The 11,001-nt window shown below is 40.6% G+C and overlaps 1 protein-coding gene across 1 annotated transcript; it reads right to left on the bottom strand.

The window, feature by feature from the left end:
- Positions 1-1,202: 1,202 nt before the first annotated feature.
- Positions 1,203-6,586, bottom strand: psmb1 (proteasome subunit beta 1). Its single transcript, NM_203662.1, is given in 6 exon segments — positions 1,203-1,493; positions 3,013-3,119; positions 3,882-4,011; positions 4,108-4,189; positions 4,725-4,832; positions 6,417-6,586. Coding segments are annotated over 6 exon segments (720 nt in total). The 5' UTR covers positions 6,524-6,586; the 3' UTR covers positions 1,203-1,307.
- Between the last annotated feature and the right edge of the window lie 4,415 nt (positions 6,587-11,001).

Consider the following 11,001-nt stretch of genomic DNA (forward strand, 5'->3'; position numbering starts at 1 on the left):
CCCAAAATACCTTTGCATTGCTCGCTATGTGAACAGTCACAGGTAAAGCTGGCTTATTGCATAATTCCACAACAATGTTGCTCTCTGTATTTTTGCGGTCATGTCAGAATTCAGTTTAACCTGCACAATTTCACACAGGGAACAGTCCAGATGTATCTTCTCTGTTGCCTGTGGCAAGCAAGATTTCTCAAGAGTGACAAAGTGCTGCGTCTGCCAGTGACCTAAAAATGAATATGAGGCAGTATGGGCAGATTTGCCAGTTTAACCACACACTATAATACAGGGCAGCTTCTCCACTGACACTTGCTTAAGCCCAAAGCAGAGCAGGGGCAGAGCATGGAAACATGAAGGTACTATCAATTCATGCAGCTGAATCCTTCAGCAGAGGTGTCAGTGAGCTATTATCTTGTTACCTACCCATTGTTCTGCTGATAGGCTGCTGGTGTGGGGTGAAAGTATTGTTTATTTATCCCTTTCTGTTTTCTGACTATGACTCCTGAAACAATGTTGTAAAACTTAGTTACCCTGCTACATTATTTTAAGAACCAGAGCTAGAAATGCAGTGAATGTAAATAACCAGACAGGTACCACTTTCTAGTACAAGTGTGGGACCTGTTATGCAGAATGCATGGGACCTAGGGTTTTCTGGATAAGGGGTCTTTCCTAATTCAGATCTCCATACTCCAAGTCTACTATAAAATAGTTTAAACATTAATTAAACCCAATAGGATTGGTTTGCCTTCAAAAAAGGATTAATTATATCTTAGTTAGGATCAAGTACAAGGTACTGTTTTATTATTACAGAGAAATTGGAAATCATTTTTAAAAATTAAAATTATTTGCTTATAATGGAGTCTATGGGAGATGGCCTTTCCGTAATTCGGAACTTTCTGGATTACGAGTTTATGGATCCCATACCTGTAGTAATAACATTCACAAATAACTTTTTTTAAATTACAATTGCATTTTAGCTCATTACGTTGGAATTATTCTTTACAGAATAGCTTTCCAACTGAAGACCTACAAGCACTTTTTTTTTTTTTTTTATGACCCCCAGTCTGCCCAATGGCTCCATACACTGCTTTAAATTACATCTTTGTATATTATAATCTGTCCCTAAAACATTGTATATTGGATCATCAGCCCACTACACTAATAAACTGGAAAAAAAATGCCTTAACGAATATAAATTTGCAGACACCTTAAGTTATTCTTTTTTTTATTTTTAGAGAAACATAAAAAAGATCAAAATTGCAGAAATCAAAGAATGTTCTGAGTGAGTTCAGAAGATACCTACAGCATGTGAATTAATCTTTCCTAAGAGATACAGACTCTTCTCTTATGCCATCTTTAGTCACGATGCTTATATGCAGTGCATCGCCTGTGTATACATCCCTCTCAGCAGCAGATATGAACACATCTTTGATGAGCTTCAGTGCCTTCTCCAATGTCAGAGGTAACTGCTCAACGTTCTGCATGTTCTTGTATCCAATCTAATAGTAAAAAGCACGAACAAAATTAAACCATATCACTTATGTGCCGCCAATATCATTGCTACTTAAATTACACATGAGAAGGCTCACTTATACAGTGCATGGTGATAAGTGCACTTTTCAGCTGCAAATTACATTTTTGCCAGAATACCAACATTATTGTGGCCATGTGTCAAGTTTCATCTGACACCATGCACATTCACGTGAAACATAGGGCCAACACTGATAGAGTGTGGAAGGTGCCACTTCCAGCTCTTTGGTTTATCATGGTATGAGCATGCAATCCGCTTGCCACTAGCCAGTAGTAGCCACTGATGTAACATGCCACATTCCAGGCTTCCCTTGTGTCAGTGCATAAACTTGCGCACAATTCATCAAAGGAGGTTTGGAAGTTGCAGGATGCTCCCGCAAGTACAAGGCGCATGTTTGGGAAAAAGCATATTTTATAAATGACATCAATACACACACAACTAAGGGGAACATTCATAAAAGTAGGAGTTCGAATCCCAAAATGGGTAAAATTCGTATTAGATACAAAAACGATTACGAAAAAAATTGTAATAGTCACGATAATATCGTATTGGCGATCTGAAAGTCACTAAATTTTCGTAAATTATCATAAACGGCGGGAAAACCTTTCTGACTTTGATCCTTCTGTGCATGTTTTTGGAAGCCTCCCATAGAACTCAATGGCACTGTGCAGCTCCAACCTGGCCCAAGGAAAGTCTCCCATAGAACTCAATGGCACTGTGCAGCTCCAACCTGGCCCAAGGAAAGTCTCCCATAGGGCTCAATGGCACTCTGCAGCTCCAACCTGGCCCAAGGAAAGTTTCCCATAGGGCTCAATGGCACTCTGCAGCTCCAACCTGGCCCAAGGAAAGTCTCCCATAGGGCTCAATGGCACTCTGCAGCTCCAACCTGGCCCAAGGAAAGTCTCCCATAGGGCTCAATGGCACTCTGCAGCTCCAACCTGGCCAAAGGAAGTCACGGTAACGAAGCTTTAATGAATCCACAACTTACATACTCATTGCAACAAGTACGATTTTGTTGCAAAGTATGAAAAAGTTATGCAAATAAACAGAAAAAAAATGCAGAAAATAAGCACAGTTCTATAAATTAGAAAAAATACTACATTTTTTGTATTCGGAAGCAATCGCACTTTGATAAATGTGCCCCTATGTGTCCCTTTTAGCACTATGGCCTCTGGATAACTTTCTCAGTTGGCTAAAACACTTTTGTGCCACAAACTTGCAGTCTCAGGGGGTTTAAAGTAAATGGAAGACAGACGGGGCAATTGTAGGTGCTTGTCTGCCGGATACATTTTAGTAGCAGACAAACCACCCCCCGTGATATTTCCTTAAGAGAAAAACAACTAAAAATTGAAGCAAAGAACAGTTTCTTTTCAAAATAAAATAATGGATGGGAGTAACAAGTCCTACTACTAAGTGACATAACGTTAATTGGATTTTACTCACATACATGTGGTTATTACGTGCATTAAGTGCATGCTGTAACTTACTTGGTTGTCAAGAAGAGGCTGCAACATGGCACTCGCAGAGCCACCAGCTTTGTATGCATCCCTCTGGTATGAGCCAACTGGATCAAAGCTGTACACTGCCCCTTTACCTTTGTGATAAATAAATCAACTATTAAACATTGCATTGACTTAAACCATAAAGTAAAGGCTTTAACCCTTTGCTTAATAAACTATGGGAACATAAGTGTTAGCAAGGCAAGTCCATTTAGGTTATCATCATATAGGGTTATCAACTAGGCAAATCTGAATAAGAGTCATGGTCACATCAGTGCAGCTACTACTTCAGTGGGAAGCATCAGGAAGTTGGTGTTTTCTGGATGAAAAGCACTCACTTTTCCCATTCAAGTGATTGTTAGCTAAGGGAAAAACACTCCTGTAACATTAGCCTCTTAGTTTGTACACAGGCTGCGCTGAAAGAATTATCTGAGGGTAAAAGATATATACACACACATTTGGATATATTTATGTTTTTAATCATTTTGTGAGTTGCTACAAAACACTGGGGTAATAAATAGGTTTATTAATTTGCGTGGTTGTGCCCCACACCATATCTATTATGTTTTTATATCATTGTTGTCCTCTTAAAGCAGAAACTTTTAAGTACAGGTAAAGATTTCTACTGTTTATTGTAACATTTACAATACAGAGTAGCAGGCAGATATTGTAGCAAACTTCTAAAGCTTAGAGGCAACCCAGGTTCTAAGAGAAAGGCTAAATATTATATTTGTTCTTCTAATATTTTCACTTTTTTTTTTCTTTGCAAGCAATATGGACAGGCATGAACACATTTGCATGAAAAGAAGATTCTAGTGATACTATACTTGTAATTTAGAAATAGTTCAGAAATTCACCTTCTTCATCAAGGCCTCCAATGATGTTGTATACGTAGTAAGGGAAAAAACGGCGAGAGTAGAGAATGGTGGATAACATGGCAGCTATAGCTCCACTGGTCATCGTTTTGTTATTTGAATGTTTGTACATCTAGAGTTAATACACAGATATGGGGAAACCGTTAAGATAAGAACATACTTCACATATGTTACAAAAAGCCTGATATACAGTAAATGCAGATCTTACCTTTAGTCTGGCTTCAATAATTTTTGTGAGTGTGAGGCAGTCTGCATGGAATCCAGTGCAACCAATAACTGTATTGTCTGTTCTAAAATAATAAAAAAAAATACCAATAATAAATACAAACATTTTGTAGACACTTGAGATTACACACAAAAAAAAAATTAAAATATGATGTCACCTCACACACAGAATAAATAAAAAATATATATATTACTGTGGACGCAGATCTAGCGATTTATCAGTGGGAACTATTACTCAAAATAGCCACTTGGGCATTCCAAATATATCATATGACTTGGAATGCCAGAGACCCCATTAAACTAACATAACAGATGGGCTAATGGGCTACCAAAACATTTGTATCCGATTCTGTGAAATTCTGTAGTGTGCAATAATATTTGTGCATATACCAATAGTACTATCAAATTCAAAGATTTTCCCCTCCCAGTTTGTTTGTGTTCTTGTATGTAAGTGTATGATGATGTGACATCACATCAGTGACGTGTATGATGATATTCTCTCTCTCTCTATCTTACAAAAAGATTGCTGATTGTGTGTGCTTGTATATGTATTGTACGTGTACAAATTTGCAAATGAAACATCTTTACAATGTAACTTACAGTTTGTAGCATTTCGGTGTGTTCCTGCTGTGGATACTATAACCTTCACTAAGTCTTGTGTCAGAAGCCACAAGAGCAAAGTCATCACCTGCAAGAGCCAGCACAGTCCTAGGAGAAATTAAAAATCCGGATAAATTTATAAGTCATTCACCTAAACCTATTTTATTCCAAGTACAAATTGGTTGATTTTTTATTTATGAAGCCCATCAGCCTAACAGAAGACATTAGCCTTCATTTCTATCCCATTTTCTCAAATCCTAACAGTCTTTAGGGTTTATGTAATTAAAAACACCAATAATAAAAGATACATACAGATTTAATGTACAGATTTAAGACCAAGTTGGCAGCGTATCAGCCTGTGTATGGGACCCCGCAGCAGACCTGCCTGACCTGTATATGCCCAAAAATCAGCCAGATTTTAAAATCATTTTGCGGCAAGGACAACATCAGCTCGCTGGAGCAGTCCTCATCCCGATTCATGTCATTGTGGTGAGCATATCAAGAAAAGATCTGCTTGTTTGGTGACCTCACCATAGAGAAGATCTTTCAATGTATAGCCAGCTTAAGAATCCCCAAGTGCAGTAACCAATTAGAAACCAATAAGTAGGTAGAACCTTTTGCTATGGGTTACTGCACCAGGATAGCTCTCTTTATTACGTTGGGGGTAAGTCTTTTGAGGTAGAGATAAAAGCAGACTAAAGCTTAAACACTGATGTAGGCTAACAATAAACACTGGGGGCTCATTTATAAACACTGAGCAGATTTGCACATGGGCACTATCCCATAGCAACTAATCAGCAACTGGCTTTATTCTACGACATGCAGGCTAAACAATGAAAGCAAACATTTGCTTGCCTGTCATTGGTTATTGCCTAGAAGCTAATTTGCCCAGTGTTTATAAATGTGCCCCAGTATGAGATACTAGTAGCAGCTACTTAACTCCAGAAAATACCCTGCCATAGACAATAACGAGAATTGCCTCTGCTAAAACACACAGACAATTATCAGTAAATGATCAGCATTGTCTATTTTAGTAGCCGTGACAAGTAGCTGCTACTAGTAGCTTCCATGTGCCATCACCCTTATACTAGCCCAAGGCAACAATAGCCCTTTAGCAGCAAAAATCTGTGCCTCATCAAACTTCTTTTTGGTTATTCAACCACATGCTCTGTATTCCTGTCAGTTACTTGAGCTTAGGGACTGACTCACAATATACAGTGTAAAACATGACTGTTATATACAAGGCTAATTTGCAATTACTTTAGAATCAGGTGCAGTAGTAATTGAGTGAGTGCCAGGGACACTACAAGATGAGCTAACAAAGTGCAGGATGACAACTTTGTATTTAATGAAACAGAAAGTGAAACCAAGGCAACAATTGTTGCACATAACTGCGCACTTGCAGGGCCGGGCACAAAGCGAAAAACTAACTTTTGAACAGTGTGACATATATATATATATATATATACACACACACACACAAAGCCTGAGGGGTTCAGTCTGCCTGACGTGGTAGCGTTAAACACAACATGTATGCATACAAGTATGTACAAATGACAATTCACATTTCTATAAGCGAAGCGGCAGATACTGCTGCGAATACTGAGCGGAAGAACATAAACATGGATAATCGCACCGAAAAGCACCCCATTACTGATCGGGGTATCCCATATTTTTGCCCGGCAGTCTTACCCTCCGTTAAAAGTGTAAGGGTTAAATCGCTGCTCCACAGGTCCCGTATAGTGATAATCCATGCTCTTGCTGAGCTCGCGATTTAAAATGGATTCGGACGAGAACATTTCAAACACTTCAGTGAAAGACCCTGTCACTGCCGGCAATCACCAATGCTGTCTCACTCTCAGAATGGCTACCTAAGAACATCCGGTTTTACTGTTACCCATTTCCGGTGTTAAGGGGAAAGCCGCTCGAATCAAGAAGCGCAGGTCCTTCCGGTCAAAATCTGTCGCTGATGAAGGCGGCTCTGCTTCCATTTTTATGGTTGGAGATCGGCCAACTCGTTCCTTTCTCTACCGTCAACTATTAACATCTTGCGAATAATAACTTGTATGTTTCATTTATTAACCAACAATTGTTTGCTTCCTGTGCGTCTTTCTATCTATGTATATCTTTATTTATTTTTTTTTCTATCTATTCTTTTCTGTCTTTCGTTTAGCAATTCAACTTTTCTATTAGTTATATTTAAGACATGCAGACTCTTCTTGAAGATAGGATGCACACACCCTGTGTTACCAACAGATGTAGACCCTCAGATTTGCCTAGGCAACCCACAACTCCCTTCAATTTACAGTAGAGTATGCATTACATGCTTTGTAGGGACTTTTAACTGGACAAAAATACTGGCACAACAAGACTGCTTTGGGCAGTGTCAGACTGGCCTACCAGGATACCAGAAAAACTCCCTCATGCTCACCCAACCATTTGCTTTGTATGCCTATACCATGGTCATTTCTCATTTATATATGGGAACAAAAAAAAAAAAGAAATGAAAGGAAGGATAGGTAATAATATGTACAAAGTAGTTATAAATAGAAAAAAGAAGGTGAGTTAGGAATGAAGGAAACAGTCTAAGGTTTTTTGGTAGGCCAATGCCACCCCAGTTCGACACTGAATGTTGGGGTTTGTCAGTCCTATGTCCATTACTCCTTTGTGAATAAGCTCAAGCTGCAACTGAAAATGTTACAAAACAAGTAACGACAAACCAAAAGTGAATGAGAAACAGAATCTCAATTGCATCAGATCAAGGGGCAAGCTTATAGAAAGGATATAGTTTGAGTTTGTGTCCTTGTGGGTTAGCCAATATGGGGCAAACAAGTAGATCTATAAAAACATGCCTAAATGAACACAAATCACCTATTCGAAACTACCAACCACCCAAAGAGGAGGATAATACAAAAAGCTGGGGTGGACAGTACTTTTAACAAAAAAAGAAAAGAAACTGTTAGCTAAACATTTTTTTCTGAAAAGGAACACAAAGGGGCAGATTCATGAAATCACAAGTTCGAATCCCGAATGGGATAAATTCGGATTGGATACGAAGATTGCAAATATCACAAAAATGCTTACAAAAAAATTGGATTAGTCACGATAATATCGTATTGGGGATCCGAAAGTCACAAAATGTTTGTACTGAACGATTGTAAACGGCGGGAAAACCTTTCCGATTTTTTTGTGCAAGCATAAGAAAAAGGCGCGCAAGCGTACAAAAAAGTTGCGCGGGTGTCAAAAAAGTTGCGACGAAAAATTTGGCAAAAATATGCTCAGAGCGTTTGAATGAATGCTCTGAGCGTTCGTTTCTTAGTAAATCTGCCCCAGAGTATCATAAGTAAGATGGCTGGTATTTCAAAAGATTAAAGTAATACCAGGTCAGGATAAGAAAAAAGTCTTGTTGCCACATGAGTATTATTGGATTTTGGATCTCTAAACTAAGGCTCCTAGAGGAGGAATTTAATTAACCTGTTATTTGTGATATTTGTAATTTTCTGTTTCGGTCTTAAATTTTTATCTTTTTTTGCTTGCAGAAATTAATATTGAATATATACCAGGGACAGATTCTTCACATCCTGTTTTGTTGTGCAAAGTAGTAATCCTTTCCAGTCAGTATACAAGTCCTGGATTGGAAGCACTACTCTTTATTCCTGGCAACAACAAGGCCTCAGCAATATTAGAAACATAACTCTCTTATTCTACCTCAAACTGCGCTCGTATCAAAATTCCCATTTATCTCACAAAGTCTACTTCTCTTTCTTCAAATTCTTCATTATACATTACATGCACTTATGGGGTTGTTCACCTATAAGTTAACTTCTGGTATGATGTAGGGAGTAATATTCTGAGACAATTTGTAATTGGTCTTAATTTTTTATTATTTGTAGTTTTTTTAGTTATTTCATTTTCAGTTTAGCAGCTCTCCAGTTTGGAATTTCAGCAATTATCTGGTTGCTTAGAACACAGTCAAATTTTACCTACATTGGTTTACCTATATTACCTCCCTTTCTGATACTTAATATACTTCCTCCACAACACCACTTGGTACGAAATAGAACTTTTACAGAACAATCCAATTATTATGGAAACTCAAAGCTACATGCTGACCCTCTCATATAATGAAAGATCGCCACAGACTCAACCCCCCAGGAACAACCAAGTTGCTTTCAACATATGGCAGTATCTCCTTAAAATGAAAATGGGATGAGTCCACTGTGAGTAAGGAATAATTACTTTAAGGTTGCAGAGCCTGAGTTAAAGGAACAGTAACGCCAAAAATGAAAGTGTATTAAAGTATTTAAAATATAATGTACTGTTACCCTGCACAGGTAAAGTTGTGTATTTGCTAAAGTAACAGTACTATAGCGTATATAAATAAGCTGCTGTGTAGCCATGGGGGCAGCCATTCAACCTGGGAAAAAGGAGAAAAGGCACAGGTTACATAGCAGATAAAAGATAAGCTCTGTAGAATATAATGGGGCTTTATCTGTTATCTGCTATGTGCCTGTGCCTTTTCTCATTTGAATGGCTGCCCCCATGGCTACACAGCAGCTTTGTTTATATAAACTATAGTAGTCTTTCTGAGGCAAACACACCAGCTGTACCAGTACAGGGCAAAAGTAAACCATATTGTAATTATTTTTATACACTTTCATTTTTTGGTGTTACTGTTCCTTTAAAAGTATCTCTTGGGGGCGGAGCCAAGATGGCGGCTTGAGAGGACGTGTTTGCTGTGAGCTCCTCACCATACAGAATATCCTGAACAATACTCAGCTTCTAGAACTCTTACTTCGACACCCCGTTATACGACTAACATCCCTGTTGACAATGGGGAAACATACTGCCAAATCCGCTTCAGCCAAAATGGACAAATACCTTAGTTCATCTCAACCACCGCCGGAGTCTATCTCAGAGCGCGAGCGTGCAGCGTCTCCTACGCCTCCCACAGCAGAACAGGCCCCAACATCGCATGCGGAGCCGACAAATCGTGACATACTCCAGGCGATAACTGACTCCCACACTAGCATGACGTCGCAGCTAGACACTATCAAAATCGACATCTCGCACCTGAGACAGGACTTGCAAAACCTGAGAGAGAGGACATCGGAAGTGGAACTCCGAGTCTCTTCTCTGGAAGATGCAACCCGCCCGATGCCAGAGGAATTATCCCGCTTAAACAAACAAGTCGCAGACGCCATGCTCAAAGCGGATGATCTGGAAAACCGGCTGCGCCGTAACAACCTACGCCTAGTTGGCCTACCGGAAAATTCAGAAGGAAACAAACCGGAGCGCTTTGCTGAGGACTGGCTGCGGCAAACTCTAGGTGCGGACCAATTCTCCCCCTTCTTAGTCATAGAACGGGCACACCGGGTCCCCACCAGGCCCCTACCACCCGGGGCAAATCCGCGCCCACTAATCATGAGATTTCTCAACTACAGGGATCGCGACGCGGCCCTGTCTGCCGCACGGGCCAAAGGGCAGCTGACCTTTAACGGGGCCCCCATCTCTCTATTTCCCGACTATTCCATCTCGGTCCAGAAACAGCGTGCCTCCTTCACTGGGGTGAAACGGAGACTGAGATCCGAAGGGCTGATTTACTCAGTATAATTTCCCGCCAAACTCCGTATCATAGACGGGCCGAACACGCACTTCTTCTTGTCCTCGGCTGAGGCGGATCGTTGGCTCGACTCCAGAGGAGCCCACGGGAATCAACGAGCTGGCTCCCCAAGACAGTGAGGACGCACTGCGCCACCCGTGAGTACATATGAACCCCCGCGGTCCCTCCTAAGCACTAACTAACTTGTCCATATTTAACCACAAGTGCCTTCCCTTGTGACCTGGCAGGCCCCCCCACAACCCGGGGCATCGATATGGCACAAGATATAGAGGGACGCGCACCCAATACCACTACAACTCGGCCAAGGCGGAGCGTCAGTCAGTGTGCCCCTGCCCAGCATATACCACACGCTGCTAAGGCATTATACCCGGCCCTCGCAAGCTCCTCCATAAACCCGGGCTGATCCAGAGGCCCACTACATGGCGGACATCAATTATCGACCTAAATCCTGGAACACTACCTACCATAAGCCCATCCACGATCCAACACACCGGGAAAAGTCCCTTGGGATCCCAGGACCCTGCTACTACTGCCAGGGCACCTATACCCCATACTTACTTGCCAATGCATGACATCGCTCCTATCACTCCACTACGGCACCAAAACCTAACATAGAAGCGTCAGTTAAGGATGGTGAGGACGGACAATGGCTCT

Source organism: Xenopus tropicalis, chromosome 5 (assembly GCF_000004195.4).
Source record: "Xenopus tropicalis strain Nigerian chromosome 5, UCB_Xtro_10.0, whole genome shotgun sequence".
NCBI lineage: Eukaryota > Metazoa > Chordata > Amphibia > Anura > Pipidae > Xenopus > Xenopus tropicalis.